Below are 23252 nucleotides of genomic sequence, written 5' to 3'. Positions count from 1 at the left end.
AATTAGAATCGAGGAATAGACACATACCCAACTCATGAAATCGAACTTCCTGACATCGTAGAGCACTTTGCTGGTGACAAAATGACCATGGACAGTCCCCCACCCGCAGGAGAAGAAGCAGACAAAGAGTGCCCAGACGGCTAAAACACGGGGCGTGCAGCACTGTGATATGGTGCTGGGGGTTATTATTTTCTGGATCGATAACCCTACACTCATCATTTTAGAAAAAAACTAAACTATCATCATTTGACACATATTGCCAATGTGGCCACTGTGTACTGGACCATAAGCCCATGAAAGTCCTCTGGGAACATGGAGCCCAGAGTGAATTAAAGCCCGTGGGACTTCACGTCACAGTCACTCGCAACCAGGCCACAATGTGGGTCCATCCAGAGGGTACAGAATAGAAAAGATATATTTGTTCTGAAAATGTCCATAAAAGTTTCAGACTCTTCTTCCTGAAGAATACAGAAAGCTGAAGTTTAATATCATAGTTACCATGTCCAGGAAGTAAAACAAACACATGAACACACGGAGCTTGCAGGGCAGAGACAATAGCCATGATAGGGACGCGAGGTCAAACGGAGCCACTGTCTTCTCCCCGCAGGCTGTCCCACTTCCGCTGCCGCAGTGCTGGCCTTGAGCACAAGGAGACAGCTGCATGGTTGCCAACCGAAAGGAGGCCAAGGGAGCCTTGTCCTGAAATCTCTCCAGGACTTAGGCTTGATATTCTAGCCATACTAATTGTAGCAAATCATTCAGGTTGAATTATGAATCTTTGGGTCCTTTCATTTCAAATGCAAGCATCCTGGGCAGTGATAACTGTGAAGCCTTCTGTTACTGGAAATGAGCATCAGAAAGCTTTTTTTCTGGAGTGGGCAAAAGGATGAGCAAGAAATGGAGCCTGTGAAGTGGACATGAAGAGAAATGGACTGTTTTGCATTTTTGTGTCTGGCCAAACATGTGCTATAGTTCCAATGAAGGCTTTATTTTTAATTTTTTTTAGTAGGCTCCATGCCCAGTGTGGAGGCCAACATGGGGCTTGAACTCAGGACCCTGAGATCAAGACCTGAGCTGAGATCAAGAGTTGGATGCTTAATTGACTGAACCACTCAGGTGCCTGGAAAGGCTTTTGTTTTTAATGTGTTTCCTTAGTTTTAAAATGTCCCATGGCTCTCACATAAATTGGCCTTGCCAGCACCAGACTCCCAATAATACATTTTTATGCCAGAGCGACCTCAACCAGCTTAGTCAAGACTAAGAATAGCAATCCAGCCTGGTCGTCATCAACCTCTTTTTGCTTCTGCTTCTTCTCAAAGAAGCTTTGTTCATTCCTAACCCTGAGAGAAGCTCACACTGCTCCCTAGGAAATATGGTGAGATGTTCATTCTGGTTCAAAAGAACCACAATTTTAAAGTCTTCATTTTATTCCTAAGCATGGCTATATTAACTTAGTCCGCAGATTCCATAACAAATATGGAGGAGCTGAACAAGTGGAAACAGGAAAATCACATTATTCATTAGGAAAAAAAAAAATTCCTCCTAAGGTTTTTTAAAGGCTTTTAGAAATTTTGTTAATAAGGATTATAACAACGTTTAAATTTTTTGAATAGGGTGAACTATCCTGCCCAAGCTTTGGGTGTTTCTTTCTGCTTACGTGTTCCATTTGAGCAGTTGTCTTGCCATTTCCACCATTCCCCATTGTTGACAAGCTAACTAAAGTTAGAAACAGCTGCAGGAACAATGATCCCACAGCCAAGCAACCATGGCACTCAGTCCCTTTAAAAATATGATCACAAGTTATACGGGGAGTAGTTGGGAAGTTAAGTTTTCACGTTAGAATGTGCAGGTAAGATTTAGGCATGGTTAGGTTTTTCTGAAAAATCTACTTGCTAAAAGTAGTTTGCTCATGCTGCCTTCCACTTGTAGCTGCAAAAGTCCGAAATTTCAGCTGGGAAAGGTCAAAGATTTAAAATGCATTTCTAGGGGCACCTGGGTGGCTCAGTGGCTTAAGCCTCTGCCTTCGGCTCAGGTCATGATCTCGGAGTCCTGGGATCGAGTCCCACATCGGGCTCTCTGCTCGGCAGGGAGCCTGCTTCCTCCTCTCTGTCTCTCTGCCTGCCCCTCTGCCTACTTATGATCTCTCTCTGTCAAATAAATAAATAAAAAATCAAAAAAAAAAAATAAAATGCATTTCTAGGGGACCAAAAGAAAGAAGTGCCAGCAACTTTGTCAAAGGAGCTCATGTGTCAGAAAGCAGCTGATTCCATTTCACATACTCATAGCACCATGAACACTCTTTGGTCTTATAAATCATCTTCAGTGGAAGTGCATACATTCTGAACCCGCAGAAATAAGATTGTGCTTATCCTTTATTGGTCTTAAGTTTTTTGATCCAAAGCAGATTTAAAATTTCATGGTTTAGAATTACAGCATTAATGCTCAGCCTTTCTCTGTTCATCACCTCGTTTTTGAATAGAAGTTGATCTTTCTCATTTAAACAAGCAGACGTAACCCAGTGATTATCAGATTGATGACTGAGACCCTCTTCCTTTCTCTAGACTGAAATTTATAATGTGTATCACATTCTAGTACAAGAAAAAAGAATATAAAATTTTCTTTTCCAATGGATACTTATTAGTAACAGGACATATATTTTCCCTTTTCTTTTTTCTTTTATTCTGTTTATTTTTATTAAAAATAGAAATTATATTTTTAATTGTGGTAAAATACATGTAACATAAAATGTACCGTCTTAACCATTTTAAGGTTAAGGTTAATATTAAGTACACTCATATTGTTCTACTATCATTACCACTATCCATTTCCAGAACTTTGTCATCATCCCAAAAAGAAATTCTGTACCCATGAAACAATACTGGGGACATGTTTTTTAATACAAGAATCTGTGGTTTCCTCAGATGTGGTAGTTATTATACCTACAATCACAGATTATGATTTTGAGGGGAAAGAGTTCCTGCCCAAGTTCTATGTGAATAACTCAGGATGTAGTCCTGATATATCTCAATCCCATTTGTGTTTTTCACAAAATTGAACATGTGCATGTTAAAACACTGAATGTCAAAGAATTTAAATATTAATTGGTCATTTTATAAGTATACCAAATGAATATGATCTTCTCCAATATTTGTGTGAGTTCTAATAGAGAAATAGTTTTCAAATTTTGAAACTATAGTTCTTGCCATTTCTTCAGAATGTTACTGATTTATCGGTTTAAGTGTTTAATATTGTCTCTGTGGCTGGCTTAATTGGTAGCTTAAAACAAGCATTCAACAATATCATTTACCATATGACATAAACAACAGTATAGGTGTGTGAGAGGCAAAAATTGCATCAGCATAATGATTTCCATGTATGCAAATCTGCTCGGGCCTTTATAGGTAATTGTCTCCAAGAAATGTTAAAGATAAGGTCAAGGTTCGGTTCTTACAATATGCAGGATTTGAAATAAGCATTTGGAGAAAGCAAATATTTTTAGGGCAGACATGTTTTTTCTGCATTACAGGTCTAAAATCTAGCCTTTATTCCCTTCCAGATAATTTATTTGCTGTCATTGAAAAGAATTTTAATGTGTTTCTGACTTTTCTTATCATAGCTCAAATTTGTCAACCATGACATTGTTCATTTTTTTGCTGTTAAATGCTTCCATATAATCTGAGAAGGTTTATGTTTTCTCTGTACTTCTCTTTGCTGATAATATAAAGAGAGAGTTGCCTGTCAATATGTTTATCTTTCTTGAATATGGGAAAGGGTACAGAAAGTGGTGTATTTAATGGAACTGGACTGTTTAGGGCTTCGTAAAGTTGAACTATGTGCTCTTAAGGCTGTCATAATGCATGCTCCACTCTCCGTTCGTTGCCATATGCTCTGTTTATACACAAGTTAGCATTGCCATCAGTGGTGATGCCGTCCCTTTACTTTCCGGTTTGGAAGGACATCTAAAGTTAGTGGCCTATATCTAAAAAGGAAATCTCTTCTGGAAACTGCTCATGAAAAATAATTTTTTACCTGGATTTGGGCGAGTAAAGTATTTTTCCTGTTAAAGTATTTTCCTGCTAAATCTCATATTGGGACTCCTCTTTTATCCCGCTAATGTCCTTGGTGGTCTGAATGTCGACTCTTCATTGACCTCTGCAACAGGAACAGCTCATTGGAGCCTAGTATATTTATTCCCGATACTATATGAGAGCCTTGGGAGGCAGAAGAATCTGGGGCAAATGCTAAGACACAGAGAACGGAATGTATGGGAAACATAATGTCAAATAAATATGAATAAGAAAATTAGAGTTGTTAAAAATCTGATATGTTCAAAACTGTCTTATTTGGAAGCCAAGGGATATTCTGTACTTTTAAATCTAATTTTAAATTACAAATCAAGGGGCACCTGGTTGGCTCAGTTGGTTAAGCATCCGACTCTTGATTTTGGCTCAGGTCATGATCTCAGTGTTGCAAGATCGAGCCCTGCATGGGGATGTGCACTGGGCGTTGAATCTGCTTAGGATTCTCTCTTCCTCTCCCTCTACCCCTTCCCCACACTCTCTAAAAAATTACACGTCAAAAAGTACAAAGAACAATTTATATTTAAATTTAGGAATATGTTTAAATTCTCATTATGTGTTCACTTAGCACATTTGTTTCCTATTGAAAAATCACTGAATACATTTTGAGGATTATGAATATTTTGAAGTGTTAAGATTTTTTATTTATTACAAGTCAATATTAGTGTCCTCATTTTAAGGAAATCACCTCTTTCTTTTCATTGAACTGCAGCTCAAAGAGTCATTCAAAGATATCAAAAAGAAATTCAACAATTTAAAGTTTAATTACACTAAGAAAAATGAAAAGGCTCGGAATCTGAAGGCTCTTAAATATCAAATTCAACAAGTTGATGTGCATGCTGAAAAAATACAGGTAAAGAGGAAGTACGGGTGGCGTGTCTGTGTGTGTGTCTGTGTGTTTGTGCATGCATGCACTACTATGATTATTACAAAATCAGTTTGCATTTCAATTCTAGATGCCTAACCCTTGGGCTTTTTTGCAACATCGGGATTCAGATGGTAGTTTTCTGCTTTTGTAACAGTTGAGTTCCTCATGTAAAATGTATAAGTTAATTTATCTCTTGAGGCAGCTCTAGAATGAATTCTACCAAATCTACGCAGCCTCTCTGCTTCCATTCTTCCCCAGAGCACACACACATGCACACACACACATGTGCACACCTCTTATACACCCCATTTCCTTTCCTTGCACATGCTTATGTCAGGAACTTACTCCATTACTCCCAGAACCTCGTACACTACCTCAATTACCGCTTGAACCAGCTAGATAACTTGAATATTTTTCCCAGGGAGACAGTGAGCTTCTTGAAGACAAGAAAATATTTTATTTTATGATCATTGTCTTTTTTTAAAATCATACTATCATTCTTGAAATCTGGAATAGGACCTGGTATGTAGTGAATTTTCCATATGATTTTAATGACGGATCAGTAAACTATGTGGGAGAAAACCCATTCTTTCCAAAATACATTTGTGATTATTATGATTTTAATATATCATCAGGGAGAAGGCTGCAAAAGTTTTCCCCAAGTTTTTCTCTCAATAAATTATCACCAGCTAGCCTCATAAATAAAAATTGAATTTTGTTTTAAAAACTGTTTCTTTTTTGCATAGGCTTTGAAAAAGAAAATGGAAAAAGTTGAGAATAAAACTTCTGATTCTTTCTTGAGTTATCCAAATAATAAAGTTAATGTTCTTTTGGAAGCCATGAAGGATTTGCAAAAACATGTGGATGAGTTTGACAAAGTTGTGACAGATTACAAGATGAATTTGGACCTGACAGAGCACCTCCAGGAGATGATAGAAGAGGTATCCTTTTCTTGTTGAAATGGTGTCCATATGTAATGTTTTTAAAAATTGCTCTGTTACTTTAAAACAACGCTACTGCAGTTAATTTTGTCATTAAATCTATGCATCTTCCTCCTTTTCATGATTATTGCCTTAGGATAATTTCTTAAAGTAGAATTGCTGGACCAAAGGGGATGAATCGTGCAAAGTTTGATAGCATTGTCCAATTGTTCTTCAGAGAGATTTTACTAATTTGCTCTTACCAGCAACATAGGAGTTTCTCATTTCTCCATAACGCCATCAACTCAAGATGCTGAACCATCATGAAATTATGCTCACTGCTGGATATCTGTTTAAAATACTCAAAGTGACTTATTTATTTCATGGAACTTGCAAATGTTTAGAAAGAAATGTGATAGTGGGGTGTTTCATGTACACAAATTGTTATTGGTGTTATTTTTGTTTTTGTCGAGGGGATAAATGGTAGAGGATGCATAAGCTGTAGGAAATTTGACAAATTACAGTTGTTATTTGCACACCTCGTGTTGAAGAAATTCCACACTTGAAGTTCTTTGTGGCCCATTATTCTGTGATACAGAACGCCTCTCTGCCACGGATGCAGCAGATTTTAGATTTGACACGGCATTGAGGAAGATGAGGATGATCATTCCTCTATGTCTGACCCATAGGCTTGCTGTGACCCTGTGGCACTTATTGACAGCCAGCTCCTAACCGACTCATGTGTTTCTGTTTCTCACTCATCATAATCACTTTGGCCATGGGCAGATGCATTCCTTCCATCACCGTTATTTAGTATTTTTGGTGAGAAACTGTCTCAATTCTCCACTGTGCTTTGAAAATATGACTTGAGTAACTTCTATTGAAAACAAAACAAAGCAAAAAGGTCAAATGCTCTTCCTCAACCCATAAACTAAATCTCATTCTTAGAAGTGAATTTATTTATTAAGCAGACAGTACTTTATCCATGTGTTATTAATTACTTCAATTATTTTGGCAGGATTCTGTATGTTTGAACTTTTTGTCTTTTCTTTTAGCTGATATTTGAATTCTTTTCCATGCCGTATGCTTTTCATATTTCCTGTACTTGTTAGTCTGCAATGTTCTTAGCAAGTCTATTTCAGGCAAATCTAAGAAGGCAGGAAAATCAAATGAATTTCCATACCTTTCTTTTCTTTTTTTTTTTTTTTTTTGAGATTTTATTTATTTATTTGATAGAGAGATAGATCACAAGTAGGCAGAGAGGCAGTCAGAGAGAGAGGAGGAAGCAGGCTCTCCTCTGAGCAGAGAGCCCGATGCGGGCCTCGATCCCAGGACTCTGGGATCATGACCTGAGTCGAAGGCAGAGGCTTTAACCCACTGAGCCACCCAGGCGCCCATACCTTTATTTTCTTATCTAACTCTACTACCCAAGTGTAGAAGCCTATGATCATATTTTGACATTTTTCTTATTATGACTCAGAAAGTTCAAACTAATGTGATTATAAAGTTTGAGGAAATTGAAATTTGATACTTCAGTGGTCAAAATGAAGAACTTTAGAACATGGTATCTCTTTAATCTGTGCTTATCCCATTTTAATTTAGTGTCACTTTTGGTATGAAGATGCAAGTGCCACAGTTGTAAGAGTTGGAAAATATTCCACAGAATGCAAGACAAAGGAAGCTGTGCAAATTCTCCACCAGCAATTCAATAAATATATCATGCCCTCTGTGCCTCAGCAAGAAGAAAGGATTCGGGAGATCAGTGACTTAGCTCAGCGCTTATATGGTGAGGTCTCTTTTAAAATAACCAGCAATTTGCCCTTGAACAGATCTATAGTGAACCTAATCCAGCAGAAAGCAGAGCATGACAAGCCCTCAGGGTCCTCACTACAGCAATTATTCAGGCAAGAGACTCAAGATAAGCACCCATATCTACAAAAGTAAACAGCCAGGAATAGAGGAAGGCATTTCTGCCTCCAGGAGAGGAAGTCTTTGGATTTTTTTTTTAAAGACTTTATTTATTTATTTGACACACACAAACAGATCACAAGTAGGCAGAGAGGCAGGCAGAGAGAGGGCAGGGGGGCTGGGGGGGGGGGTGCGGAGCAGGGAGCCTGATGCGGGGCTTGATCTGTGGACCTTGAGATCATGACCTGAGCTGAAGGCAGAGGCTTAACCACTGAGCCACCCAGGCACCCCAAGGAAGTCTTCGGATTTTAATTATCTTGTGTAAACCCTCCTTTTCTATTCTCTTTTCTCCCCTATTCCTGTTGGTCATCCCCCTGGTTATAAGCAGACAAAACAAAACAACAACAACAACAACAAAAACCAAACTCATTTCCATGAGGGTGACTTCTTAAAAAACATTCAAAACTCCCATAATACTTAAAGTGGGTGTTAAGCTAAAATTGATGTCTCTAGTCCTCATATTTCTATGAGGGGTGTGGTTTGTAGATTTAAGAAACAGATGGTTTGGTTAGTAAATTTAAGGAACAGTTCCCTTGCCTTCCTCTTATTTATGGAATAAACAGGAGAACTCCAATTATCATCTCACTGGTTCTGCTTTTCTCTTCTCCATGACAGGAAAGAGAATACAGTTGTCAGTCTCAAGAGTCTTTCTATCTAAAGGAGGCCCTCATTTCAGAAACCCTCTGGGTGATGATAGCCCTTGGGGGTGCTGAGGAATAAGTTTCATGAATCCCCTGATATTGTTCCTATTGACCAAGGGTAGTTCCCAGTGGCCAGGCAAATCTAGCTTAGAAAGAAGATAACAATGGGTGGTACAGAATGTTTCAGCTGGCTGCCCACATTACTGCCAGGTGGATATTTTCTCACGCAACATGAAATGCTATCCATGGATAGCCATAAAAATGTGTAGAAACATATATACTGTACTACCCAATATTAAATTATTAAGAATGTATTGTTAGTACTTTTCCAAAAGGAAAAGGTAGAAACATAAAAATAATAAACTATGGATTAAAAAATTAATGGAAACGAATGTGATATCTCATTCTTACCATAGTTACTGTGTAAGTGCCTTAAAATGTTGTGAACGCCCTGCTTCCACAGCATTGTACATGGTTCCCTCTATTTTTGTACTTTCCACACTGTAGTAAAATTATTCATCTGTTCATCTGTCTTCTCTATTGACCATAAGCTCCTTGAGGGCAAGGGAAGCATGTTTTGTCACTGTATTTGAGTTCGTATTCAATTTCAGGATCCTATTAAGTACTCACAGAGACCCAACACTAGTTTAATTCCCCTCCATTCATGCATATCCTGCGTCCTGCTTTATCTGTGTTCCTGGCCCTTATACCAACTGACAGATTGTATAGTTATTTGTCTATTGTCCGGCTTTTACACCAGAATGCAAACTCCGTTGAGAGAAGGGATTTTACCTGTTAGTTTACTTCTTCATGATACATACTAAGTGCTTAACAAATATATGATGAATAAATGAATCATTGACTGAATACTTGAACAAATAAATAAATGTGAATCTTCATCTGCTCAGTAGAGAAGCTATGTAATTTTTAAAAATTCACAATAAGTAAAAAGCTTTAGGAATATTATTTTAACTCTTACAGGCCACCCAAACATCATTGGACCCAGAATTGTAAAGCAAATAAATTTATCTCAAAAAATTTTTTTGAGTACTTATTATGTATGAGGAGGTATAATTGATAAAAAGATAAATAAAACTTAGTTCCTTCATTCAGGAATCCACAGCCTAGACCTAGAAGTCATGTTACAGTAAATGTAGCCAGAAAGGCATGTATATTGGTTTGCTAGAGTTAACATCAAGAAATACTATAGACTGGGCAGCTGAAACAAGAGAAATTCATTTCCTCACAGTTCTGGAAGCTGAAGTCCAAGATCACAAGATCACGATGCTGACAGGGTTGGTGTTGCCTGAGGCTTCTCTCCCAGACTGGCAGGGCTGCCTTCCTGCTGCCCTTTCACATGGGCATCCCTCGTGCACTTGCTTGTCTTGGTGTCCCTCCCTCATCTTACACTGGTGGGATCCACTCGCACTGGATTAGGGCCCCAACCTCATGGCCTCATTTTAGTTGAATCACCTCTGTAGAGAGCTTATCTCTAATTGTGGTAACATTCTGAGATACTGGGGACTGAGGCTTCAACATAGCAAGTTCTGGAGGAGACACAATGCAGCCCGTAACGTTGTGAAATACGGCTTAGTCTAAACCCTGGAGTCTGCAATCCTGGTTTCAAATCCCTGCTTCTGCATTACTGTCTGGGCAGCCTGAGGAGGCTCTCTTGGCCTCAATTTCCTCATTTGTAAATGCAATAGGGCCTAGAAAATCCAAGGAAAAATGCATTAATGCATATAAAGTACTTAGCTATAGTCAAATAATAAGCATTCACTGTGTGGTAGCTATTTTTATTATTATTCCAGTAAAGAGAAAATCTACGTGAGGTGGATTAAGAACATCTCACAAAGATACTGGTATCTGAAGTAGACAGCAGGGAGTCCGGGGGAAGGGCATTCCTGGTGGAGGAGAGACTACTTGCTGTGGAGAAGAGGCGCACTTTGACCAGGGACTAAGTATGTGAGAGATCTACGGTGACAAATATTCGTCAGAAGCACCTTGAAACTGTTTTTGAATGCATAAATGAAGAATTGACCATGTTCTGAACAGGAAACAATGATTAGAGTGGTGCTTTAAGAATATTAGCATAGCAACATGATTTAGGATACATAAAAGTGACAAGGTACAGCAAATATAATCATTTTTCTGGGGTACCTGTTTTTTCAAAAAATGTCTTCATTCATTTATTTATTATTATTTTTTAAATATTTATTTATTTGACAGAGAGTTCACAAGTAGGCAGAGAGGCAGGCAGAGAGAGAGAGGAGGGGAAGCAGGCTCCCTGCTGAGCAGAGAGGCAGTTGCGGGGCTCGATCCCAGGACCCTCAGATCATGACCTGAGCTGAAAGCAGAGGCTTAACCCACTGAGCCACCCAGGCGCCCCTCATTTATCTTTCTATTCAACAGTATTTATTAAGCACTTACTATCTATCAGCCTTTATACCAGACACTGGGGAGGTGAATTGATGCCTGGGATTTTTTTTTTTTTTCCTGCTAAGGATTTGATTTCAAAAAGAGTTTTTTTTGTCCCCCTTCTCCCCAGGTTTTGAAGAAGGGCAGAAATATGCTGAGAAAATAATGGCAAAACACAAAGAGGTTCTTGAATCTATCACTGAATTATGTGTCTCTCTCACAGAGCTTGAAGAAAAGCTGAAGGTAATTTCTTCTTCCCAGAATATGTATTTTCAAGTGATATAAATAAAAATGTGTTGATAAGTGTCTTCTAGTGCAAAGATGTTCTAATAGAAATTCTCAAGGGACATAATGTGCACATTTGTTTCACAGCTTTCTAACATAATTATCTGGGTGTTTCTGATAATTAATTCTGTTTCTTTTCCATCACTGCAGAGAAAAATATTGCAGGGAAGGAGGGCTAAACACAATTAAGGTGTCTCATTTACATTTTCATGGATCACATCCTAAAGGATAAATGTGTGCCATTAAAATAAAAGTAAAGTCTGTATTAAGTAGCCTTATGTTTTCATTCCCAAATAATAAATGGAAGGGCTTTTTTCCCCCCCTTTCAAATTGTGGCCCCAGAGAAAATAAAATTAAATCCTCAGGTGTTATATTCATTGAACATTTAGCTTCATAGAAGTATTAAACTAATCATTAGCATCCTTCATGAAATAAAAAGTTGATGGAATAAAGACTAGAGAGGAAATATGTTGATATCTAATGTCTAGGCAAATTCAGTTAAAAGAGAGAAATGCATATATTCTTTTGTCTGTATTTTGTGAAAACTAGCTTCATTAGTACTGTTTTAGTGACTGGCTGAAAGAACTGGTTATTTAAGATGGAGAGAATAATGAGGTAATTAAGAACAGGCTTTAGAGTAAAACACAGCTGCCTAGGAATACCAGTCCTCCAAGTTATTGGACTTGTGATTTGGGGTGAATTACCTCATCTCTTTGTGTCTCAGTTTCTTGATCTGTACAGTGGAGTGAATAGGGAAACCTAATCACAGAGTAACCCTGAGAATTGAAATGTGAAAACATTTATAATTATAATGATCATTGTTGATATCGAGACATAAGGGTGCTCTCATAGTTCAGAGTAGAATTATATTTCTAGCAACCATTTTTTCTGTATGAATTTCCATGTCATAAATTTGAGTACTCAGTCCATTCAAAATAGTTTGCTAAGCTTTTAATTGAGTGGGTGATCAAACAAATTATCTTTTTTCCTTAAGAAACTAAATCTTAAACTTTTTTACCATTTTATATAACACTGCAATGAACATCTTCTCACATAAAGATTTTTTTTTCTCTTGTATTGTTTCCTACACATAAATTCTCCAGAGCAGATTTGGGTAAATGAGCATGAAGTTGTTAATGTTTCTAATATACATATGTTAAATTACATTCCACAAACATTTTACAATTTTAATGTCACCAGTAATGTACGAATATGCCATATGCATATTATCTTTTTAAACAATGATCATTTCTTCTCCACCTTCATCCAACCCTCTGAGGATCTGTTTCTTTTCCCGACTTCCAATACACAGCTTGAAAAGCACAGCTTTGCTGACTCTTTCTTCTCTATTATCTAGAACAGCCCTCCCATTTCTGTTGTACATCTTCAAGTGAGGTCCACTTAACAAAATTTACTCTCTTATCCCTTCATGGCCATTCTTTCTGAAAGCTCTTGCCACTCCCTCTGCCCACTTCCTCATCCCCCATTCTTTTTACACACCTTAGTTAGGATTGCACCCTCTTTTTCTCATTTTCAACCCATCACCTGGTTTCTCTTTTGCACTAGTCAGGAGCCTCCTAATTATACCCTCTAGCTAGATTACCCTTCCTAAATACAGCTGCTAGTATCGTTTTTATACTCAAAGTACTCCACTATAAATTCTTCATTGCTTACCAAATAAAGTTGAAATTCAAGGCCTTCCAATGTTCTGCGGCTGAGTGTCTTTCCAAAGTAGTGTGCTTCTATATTCACCATAGGTCCCTGTCTCAGTGGCGGACCATCCCATATTCCCGAGTTTTCTGCTTCTAAACCTTCATGTACATGACCTTCTCTCTCTCTGTTTATTTACATTTTACTATCTCTCAAAGCCAAACCCAAATGTTGCCTCTTTTTCAACTCCTTTGTTAGGCTTTTGCAAGTCTTTTGTCCCTTCCTCTCTGATCCCCCAGAACACTTGTATTCTTTCCTACTATAATCATCACATGTAACTACCCCAACCCATCTATTTGATTACACCTGAGAAAACCCTATGGTTCTGTTCAGTTTAGGGTCCCACACAACATTTAACACTGTGCTTTGCCTAAGGCAGGTTTTCTAGAAAGAGTTTTGGCATTTGTAGTAAAAACTCAAAGGACTGGTACAGAGAAGAAGAATCCTTCAATAGCTCAAAAAGGTTTGATTTGGGTAGATATAAAAAATGAGGAAGGGCCTCTCTGGCAAGACTTATGGGTATCAACAAGGCTCTTACAAGTTAGACCCTGAACAAAAGCTTGTCAAAGAATGCTTATTAACACTTTACAGATATTTGCATGAGAGCATAAATGTCTAGTTTTTATGTTTTTAAGGTTGGTGCTATGGGCATTTTGTAGGTGTTATTAAAAGTAGGCCCAGAAATCCCTATCAAAGCTGAAATAACGATAATAATCCTTTCTATTTGTATAACAATTTGGGATATACTAAGGCTTTTCATATATATATTACTTCAGTGATTTCCAAATACCCTTATGATGGTGGTAAGGCAAATGTTGTTTTCCTATTTTATTTATTTATTTATTTATTTATTTATTCATTCATTCATTCATTCAAGGAGAGGGAGAGAGAAAGAGCACATGAGCAGAGGCAGAAGGGGTAGGGAGAGAAGCACAAGCAGCCTCCTATGCAGGGCTCCATCTCACATCCCTGAGATCATGGCCTGAGCTGAAACCAAGATCGGATGCTTAACCACCCAGGTTAATGAGCCAGCCAGGGGCCCCATTTTCCTTGTCTTAGAGGTAGAGTTCAAAGAAGGTAAAAGTGCTTTGCCTGGGGCCTCACCATCAGTAGTGGTGAACTCTATAATTAAATACAATTCAAAATCTAGCATTCTTTCAACAACCACTGCCATTTTGAGATTAGATATCACATGTGTACTAAAGCAGAGTTGACTTATCTACTAATACCAACCAGTTTACATTTTAGAGTTAGACTAAAATCTGAATCTTCCCCCTAATTCTCTGAGTCCCTATAGCACATGCACTTTGAGGAGTGTGCTATTTCTTTAAGGCCCATCTAATGACATGTTCCAGGTGGAATAGAGAATGTTCTGGTGTGGTAAAATCCATCATCCTAAATTTGGTGTACCTGAGGCTCCTTTCATCTTTACAGAGTCTTTTCAGCCCTCACAGGGGCTCCCCAGCAGCTTGCAAGTGCCTGTACTTCCTCGACTAAAATAGCTCCATGAACTAAAGGAGCGTAATATCATCACCCACAGGAAACATCCTTTGTTCTCAACTTTTTTTCTTTACCATACTCAGTGATATTTTCTTCCTCTCTTCACAAGTCTCCCAAACATTTGCTTATGCATATTCTCTGGACTTCTTCTTTGTTCTCCACCAAAATCTTCAGACATTTCTTCCTCAGCACTTCACCCCAAAGTGCTCCTAATGGTTAGATGGCCATGCGCAATGATTCCTTTCTCTAGAGAATGCTCCTGTAGGTGCATCCTACTGCAATAATGACTTCGTTCTGGCTGGGCCTTTGAACAACCAATTTTTACTGGCAATGAATTTTATCAAAGCAGTGAGGTGAATGGGGAGCTGTGAGCTTGACAAGATAATTTTGTAAATCACAACATGAGAGTCTTCAGTCTCTTGTGGAATACATTTGCGGAAAGGTTCCAAGCGGCCTATGTTTTCTTCCTAGGGGTTATTTTGTAGCGCTGTACTTCCAACTTTCCTGGCCCAGGCTCCACTAACCATTGCTTTGTACAGCAGGGGGACATTTTAAAGACAAATGTGAATTTGGAAGACCTCCATGATGACTTCATCGACCTGCTAAAAGAACCAGCGAGTAATACACGGACACTATTCAGTGAAGAAAGGAATAAGGTAAAGAAAATTATGTAATCTCAGTTATTCATTCTGTTTTGAGGTTAGAGTCCTTATTCATTGAAAAAAAAAGTGAATTAAAGCCTTCTTTTCTATCTGAATCAAATCTTTCAATGCACATGCAATGTGAATGTCCTTATCCTGTACTTCCCTTCTACACTTTACTTAGTTGTTCTTCTTCCATTTATGCTATTTTCCTCTGAGCATCTTCTGTTTAACAGTGGGACCACAGCATTGCACAGTGGTATTGGGATAGCCCTTCAGTCACCATACTGTCACTCCAAACTACTACTATTTCTCCCACCTTTAGTTGCCTTTCCCATTTTCCTTTTACAGTCAATCCCAACTTCAAATTTGACTTCTCTCTATTATACCACCAAGCTATGGTTCTGTTGTTTCACACTATCCACTGGAAAATCTTAATACATGAAATTAGCTTGTGTCTTATTCCACTGAATCTATCTCTAAGTTGATATTTCCAGGTAATATACTAAAACATAGGATCCAACTGATATATAAATACTAAAGTACTTAAAATATTTAAATTACTTTAAAATCTATATATTACAGATAAATTAAATATGTAGCAAAAACTGCAAATATTCACAAAATGCAAATGTTTCATAATTTCAAACGCATTATTTAAATCATATCATTATAGATTTTCAATATAAGTTGCTCTTTCTCGATTTATAGCTGCTGGACTATAATTAGCTCCTATCTTTTTGCTTTGCCAAATTTGTTTCTAGTGTTTCTCTTTCTCCCAAGGAACTGAAGGAACAAACAGAGTCAACATTATTCTCAACTGCCCCCAAATTAATAAAGTATTCTTCTTGTGACATGAGAATTTAAAATAAATATCTCCCCACTTGTTGTTATCTCAGGGAGAATGATTTATCTTTCCTTCAAGTCAGTACAATTTTAGATCTTCTATATAACCTTCTATAATCTTTTCCACAGGTTAAATCTATGTCAAGATCTATTGCAATTATATAATCTCCAGGCAGCAAGTATCATTATACAAACTGGCTTTTTTTGTGTGTGAGATGGTCTTGAAGCATTTAAACCCTGATTCTACTCTGAAGCACAGGAAAGCTGCCAAACCTTGATCACTCTGTTGAGTCTTGGTCTTATATCAGATGGCCTTTGGTTACTGTGATTGGTCTCTGGGATTTCTCAATCTCAGTACTATTGATATTTTGGCCCAGAGAATTCTTTGTTGTGGAGAGCTGTCCTGTGCATTATAGGATATTTAACAACATTCCAGGCCTCTATCAACTAGATGCCAGTGGCACTCCCACTCCTCACCCAGTTGTCATAACCAATGTTCGTAGACATTGCCAGATGTTCCCTGGAGAACAAAAGCACCCTTGATTGAGATCATCTCATTGAAATAGTAAAGAATAACATTCAGGGCGCCTGGGTGGCTCAGTGGGTTAAGCCGCTGCCTTCGGCTCAGGTCATGATCTCAGGGTCCTGGGATCAAGGCCCGCATCGGGCTCTCTGCTCAGCAGGGAGCCTGCTTCCCTCTCTCTCTCTCTCTCTGCCTGCCTCTCTGTCTACTTGTGATCTCTCTCTGTCAAAATAAATAAATAAAATCTTTAAAAAAAAAAAAAGAATAACATTCAATGCATCACATTTTCTTAACTAGGTAACTTTTTTAAAAAAGATTTTATTTATTTATTTGAGAGAGTGCAAGTGAGACAGAGGGAGCATGAGCAGAGGGGACTGGCAGAGGGAGAGGGAGTAGCAGTCTCCCCACTGAGCAGGAAGCCCTATATGAGGTTTGATCCCAGGACCCTGGAATCATGACCTAAGCTGAAGGCAGACACTTAACTGACAGCCACCCAGATGCCCCTTCTTAACTAGGTTTCTAAGAGATACTAAATTCAACTTATTTTTTAAATTTTGTACATTGTCTACACTGTCAACCACACCCATTTACTAAAAATTGAAGTGCAACTCATTATTACCAAAGCAAACATTTACTCATTTATACTTAGTAAATATGGATTTTCTTGTTTTTATTTATTTTTCTTAGAAAAAAATAAAGAAAAAGATTCCTTTAAATAAAAAAGCAAGGTTTATTTTCACTGTGAAATCAATTTTTTTTTTAAGATTTATTTATTTATTTGACAGACAGAGATCACAAATAGGCAGAGAGGCAGGCAGAGAGAGAGAGAGGAGGAAGCAGGCTCCCTGCAGAGCAGAGAGCCTGATGTGGGGCTCGATCCCAAGACCCTGGGATCATGACCTGAGCCGAAGGCAGAGGCTTAACCCACTGAGCCACCCAGGTGCCCCTCAATTTTTTTAATATAAGTTGAAAGGTCATTTGTTATTTAGTATAAAAGTGAAGGCCCACAATTATAGCTGTCAAGAACTCTCACTTGTGTGTGTGTGTGTGTACGCACGTGCACGTGCTTGCGCAAGCCCACCTGTGTGTGTGCATTTAATGGAATTTTATTTTTGCGAAATTCCTTCCCAGTTATGTAGCAGAATTCACCTCCGTTTCCCAGTCAAACTTTTGGTTTCACGGTCAACCGTGGGCAGCACTAATTTGAAGAATTCTCTTCTGGGTTTCTGAACAGAGGTGTGCCCTTCCCAAGGCTTGAGACTGTGGAGGGTTTGGGAGAAGCAGATCCATTTCCGTAGAGTTTGTCCTGCAGATGAAGAGTCCGAAGGGCTCAGCCCGGGGAGACACAGTTCCCACATCGTGTTTCTCACGGGGAATCTTGAAGGCAGCCTCTCTCCCCGACAACGCCACAGCACCCTGCTGTTTCTCTGCCAGGTCTTCTCAGGAGGCCCAGGAAAGGAGACTTTGTTCATCTACTTATTTTGTAACATCACAGCTGAGCCACCATGTTCTCTTCATTTTCCCGCTTCCAGTTCATTGTGTAAATGGTTCCTATTTTCTATTGTGGGCTTCGGTGATTGTGTCAGGGCTCCGCTAGGAGACGGTCTCCCCTCGTGGTCCGAACAGCACAATCCGAGGAGAGCCTAGTCCCTTGGAGGCTCCCTCAGGCTGCGCCATCCAGACACCACCCTTCATGCTCCGTGGTCGAGAAGCACGTTTCCACCAGCTGTATTCAACACTACAATGCAGTTTTAAAACTATATTTGCATCCAAAACAATAAAAAGCTGTATCATTTCACATTTCACATTTCACATGTATCATATTCACATTTCACATATACATTCAGGTGCAGTTAGCACAGACAGCAAAATGAAAGGGTGACAGTAATCTTCCCTTCAAACAGCTCAATCACATTTACCATTTTATTATCTCTATCGTTTATATTATGTGTCAGATGTAATGATTTCCCAAAAAGCCATATGGACAGATAACAAAAATACCAAGTAAAATAAAAGCTTATCTGGGAATCATTGTGTCCAATTCCAATACCCCAAATGGTGTTATCTTCTTTGGAAAGTTATTGGACTCAAAAAGAACAATTCCAGTAGTGTTTGGTCAGAGGAAGATGGCAGCAGAGTAGGAGGGCCCGAGGCTCCTCTTGTGCCACAAACACAACTAGATAACTATCATCCTAAATATCCCAGAAAACAGCATGAAGACTGATGGAACAAACTCTACAACTAAAGGGAGAGAAGAGGCCATATCAAAGAAGGTAGAAAGTATGAAGATGTGGTTTAGGGGAGAAACAGATCACCAGTGCTATGGAGGGGAGGGTGCTGTGGATGCAAAGGGTGAGAGAGGAGCACACAGGAGAATGCACAAGGAGAACATTTTCCCAAAGACATTGGCTTGGAAAACAAGAGGGGCTGAATTTTGTGAGTTCTTGCAACCAGCAGGGCTTAAAGCCTAGAGTGTTAAAGATCATCAGGCTTGACTGGGATAGAGCCAGAGGGCACTGCCCTACTCCTAGAGGGAAAGCAGGCAAACAACCTGGGGACAGACAGTGTGGGAAGAGCAATCTGAAGAATCCTGGGGCACACAGTGAGGAGATTGTTCACTCTTCTTGGAGTGGAGTGCATCCCTGAGAGGCAGTGTTTACAGAAATCCCTCTCCAGGAACAAAGGAACTGGGTGATACCATTTTCCTCCTCCAACCCTCAACATAAATACAGATCCATCTATGAGAAGCAGTACAGTGCCAACACTAGCTACCTGACTTGCTTACAACAAGCCCCACACCCCTATACTCTCACAGGACTGCCCCTTTCAATCAAACTTGCCTCAGTCCTAACACAGCAGCTCCTCCCCTGAACACCATACAAATTCCTGCCCACACTATGTCTCCCAATCAGAGTGTTCTGCAGGGCCTCAGTTCTGGTGGAGCTGGTGTCCGATCTCATTTCACAAGCAGATCAGAGCATATGTAGGTAAAACTCCTTACATAGAGGCAGGGGACCAAACACTGCCCACAGCATGCAAGAAAGCCTCTCCAGATGAGTAGCCTGAAGGATAGAGCAGCCAAAATACAATAGGAGAGCACATGTAGCACACACCAGAGACACTCTCTGAAGTACCTCTTTGACATCAGCCATAGCATCTTCTTTCTCGATATGTCTCCTGAGGCAAGGGGAAAAAATCAAAAATAAACTATTGGGACTTCATCAAGATGAATTAGGCCATTACTTTCAGCTTTCCCTCTATGGTCAGGAACAAGACAGGGATGTCTACTCTCATCACTATTATTTAACGTTGTACTGGAAGTTGTTGCCTCAGTAGTCACACAACAAAAAGAAATAAAAGGCATCTAAATTGGCAGGGAAGAAATCAAACTTTCACTATTTGCAGATGACATGAAACACTGTACAGAAAACCCAAAGGACTCTACCAAAAAACTGTTAGAACTCATAAACAAATTTAGTAAAGTTGAAGGATAAAAAATCAAATACAGAAATCTATTGCATTTCTATACACCAATAATGAACAGCAGAAAAAGAAATTAAGGAATCAGTCCCATTTACAATTACACCAAATACAATAATATACCTAGGAATAAACCTAACCAAAAAGGTGAAAGACCTGTACTCTAGAAACTATAAAATATTGATGAAAGAAATTAAAGATATCACATAGAAATAGAAGACATTTCATGATCATGAGTTGGAAGAATAAATATTAAAATGTCCATACTGCCCAGGGCACCTAGGTGGCTCAGTCAGTTAAACATCCAACTCTTGATTTCAGCTCAGGTCTTGATCTCAGGGTTGTGAGTTCAAGCCCTGCAATGGTCTCCACACTGGGCATGGAGCCTACTTAAAAAAAAAAAAAAGTCTATATTACCCAAAGCAATCTACAGATTTAACGCAATCCATATCAAGATACCAAAAACATTTTTCACAAAACTAGAACAAATAATCCTAAAATTTATATGGAACCACAAAAGACCCAAGTAACCAAAGCAATCTTGAAAAAGAAAAGAAAAGCTGGGGGCATCACAATGCCGGACTTCAAGCTCTATCACAAAGCTATAGTCATCAAGACAGCATAGTACTGGCACAAAAACGGACACATAGATCAAGAGAACAGAATAGAAAACCCAGAAATGAACCCATAGTTATATGGTCAGTTAATCTTTAACAAAACAGGAAAGAATAGCCAATGGAAAAAGACAGTCTCTCCAACGAATGGTGTTGGGAAAACTTGACAGCAACATACAAAAGAGTGAAACTGAACCACTTTCTTACACCATACAAAAAAATAAATTCAAAATGGATAAAAAAACCTAAGGAGAACACAGGCAGTAACTTCTTTTGACATCAGCCATAGCATCTTCTTTCTAGATATGTCTCTTGAGCCAAGGGGGGAAAAGCAAAAATAAACTGTTGGGACTTCATCAAGATAAAAGCTTCTGCGCAGCAAAGGAAACAATCAGCAAAGCTAACAGGCACCCTACCAAATGGGAGAAAATAATCACAAATGACATATTTGATAAAGGATTAATATCCGAAATATAAAAAGAACTTATCAAACTCAACACCCAAAAAACAAATAATCCAGTTAAGAAATGGGCAAAAGACATGAATAGACATTTTTCCAAAGAAGACATACAGATAATCAACAGACACATGGAAAGATGTGCAGCATCACTGATCTGATGATTACCTCATACGGGTCAGAATGGCCAAAATTAACAACACAGGAAACAACAGGTGTTGGCAAAGATGTAGAGAAAGAGAAACCCCTTGCACTGTTGGTGGAAATGCAAACTGATGTAGGCACTCTGGAAAACAGTATGGACATTCCTCAAAAAGTTTAAAATAGAACTACCCCTCCAGTCCAGTAATTGCACTACTAGGTATTTACCCAAAGAATAAAAAAATACTAATTCAAAGGGATACATGCATCCTCATATTTATAGCAGCATTATCTACAATAACTAAATTACAGAAATAGCTCAAGTGTCCATTGACTGATGAATGGACAAAGAAGCTGTGGTATGTATATATAAAATATGTATACATACATATACATGCATATACGTGTATATACAGTATATATGTATACATATGTAAATATAATATATATTATATAATGGAATATTATTCAGCCATAGAAAAAAATCAAATCTTGCCATTTGCAAGAACAAGGATGGAGCGAGAGAATTATGCTAACTGAACTAAATCAGTCAGAGGAAGACAAATAGCATATGATTTCAATCATATGTGGAATTTAAGAAGCACAACAAACGAACCTAGGGGGAGAAAAGAGAGAGAGAAAGAGACAAATCAAGAAACAGACTCTTAACTGTAGAGAACAAACTGATGGTCACCAGAGGGTAAGTGGGCGGGGAATGGTGAAACAGGTGATGGGGATTAACCAGTGCACTTGTGATGGGCACCAGGAGGTGTTGAATCACTAAATTTTATCACTATGTTTTATACCTGAAACTAATGCTTAATAATAATAAACTAATACTAAATAATAAACTGATAACACTGTATGTTAACTAACTGAAATTAAATAAAAACTTTTAAAAAAGAGGGGCGCCTGGGTGGCTCAGTGGGTTAAAGCCTCTGCCTTCAGCTCAGGTCGTGATCCAGGGCCTGGGATGGAGCCCCACATCGGGCTCTCTGCCTTCTCTCTGCCAAACTTGTGATCTCTCTGTCAAATAAACAAACAAAATCTTAAAAAAAAAAAAAAAAAACTTTTAAAAAAGAGAAAAATTCCCCCAGACTATTACAAGAATATATTCATCACAGGTTTTCTCGTTTTTCAAACTCCCAAATGCAACAGGTGGCATTAGGCAATTCAGTAAATGCAGTGCCCATTATGCTGTTAACAGATTAGTGATGGTATTTTACTTCCAAGGTGAGCACTGTAGTTAAATCCATAGTAACATCTGAAAATTCCTTGGGTTAAATGAACTCCCAGAATATAAAGAGACTCCTTCAAAATCATAGAACTATTCAGCAGAAGATGCAAGCTTACAATGCCCACATTTATGGTTATAGAATTCAAGTGCTAGAAGGGATATAACAATCATCTGATCAAATACCATTTTACAGTTGAGGAAACTCACACTAAAAAAGATCAAATATTTTGCCTTCCACAAATCCCAGAAACAAATGTCTGAACTGGGCGGGCAGCCCCATTCTCCGGAATTTCAGACATACTAAACTTTTTCCCCAAGAACAAAGGAAAGCAAGGAACTGCTACATATAAATGAGTTGCTTTGTAATGACACTGCAGATTCCCATGCCAACCTCATGGAAGTACCTTTTTGATATTAAGGATTTTTTTTTAATTTTATTTTTTATAAACATATATTTTTATCCCCAGGGGTACAGGTCTGCGAATCGCCAGGTTTACACACTTCACAGCACTCACCATAGCACATACCCTACCCAGTGTCCATAACCCCACCCCCCTCTCCCAACCCCCTCCCCCCATCAACCCTCAGTTTGTTTTGTGAGATTAAGACTCACTTATGGTTTGTCTCTCTCCCAATCCCATCTTGTTTCATTTATTCTTCTCCTACCCCCTTAACCCCCCATGTTGCATCTCCTCTCCCTCATATCAGGGAGATCATATGATAGTTGTCTTTCTCTGATTGACTTATTTCGCTAAGCATGATACCCTCTAGTTCCATCCACATCGTCGCAAATGGCAAGATTTCATTTCTTTTGATGGCTGCATAGTATTCCATTGTGTATATATACCACATCTTCTTTATCCATTCATCTGTTGATGGACATCTAGGTTCTTTCCATAGTTTGGCTATTGTAGACATTGCTGC

The 23252-nt window shown here is 38.6% G+C and overlaps 1 protein-coding gene across 6 annotated transcripts in view; it reads left to right on the top strand.

The window, feature by feature from the left end:
• The window catches only part of CCDC141 (coiled-coil domain containing 141), a 229045-nt gene that overhangs the window by 182143 nt on the left and 23650 nt on the right, over window positions 1-23252 (top strand). For 5 of the 6 annotated variants that reach the window (XM_047722306.1, XM_047722305.1, XM_047722307.1 and 2 more), the window contains 5 exons: window positions 4792-4932; window positions 5694-5888; window positions 7470-7653; window positions 11025-11137; window positions 14929-15045. In XM_047722306.1, coding sequence (XP_047578262.1) covers window positions 4792-4932; window positions 5694-5888; window positions 7470-7653; window positions 11025-11137; window positions 14929-15045 — 750 coding nt within the window. The remainder of the gene's footprint in view (window positions 1-4791; window positions 4933-5693; window positions 5889-7469; window positions 7654-11024; window positions 11138-14928; window positions 15046-23252) is intronic. The other variant, XM_047722302.1, reaches the window with a different exon arrangement.

Source organism: Lutra lutra, chromosome 3 (genome assembly GCF_902655055.1).
Source record: "Lutra lutra chromosome 3, mLutLut1.2, whole genome shotgun sequence".
NCBI classification, from domain to species: Eukaryota; Metazoa; Chordata; class Mammalia; order Carnivora; family Mustelidae; genus Lutra; species Lutra lutra.
This window is presented reverse-complemented; position numbering and strand designations above follow the sequence as displayed.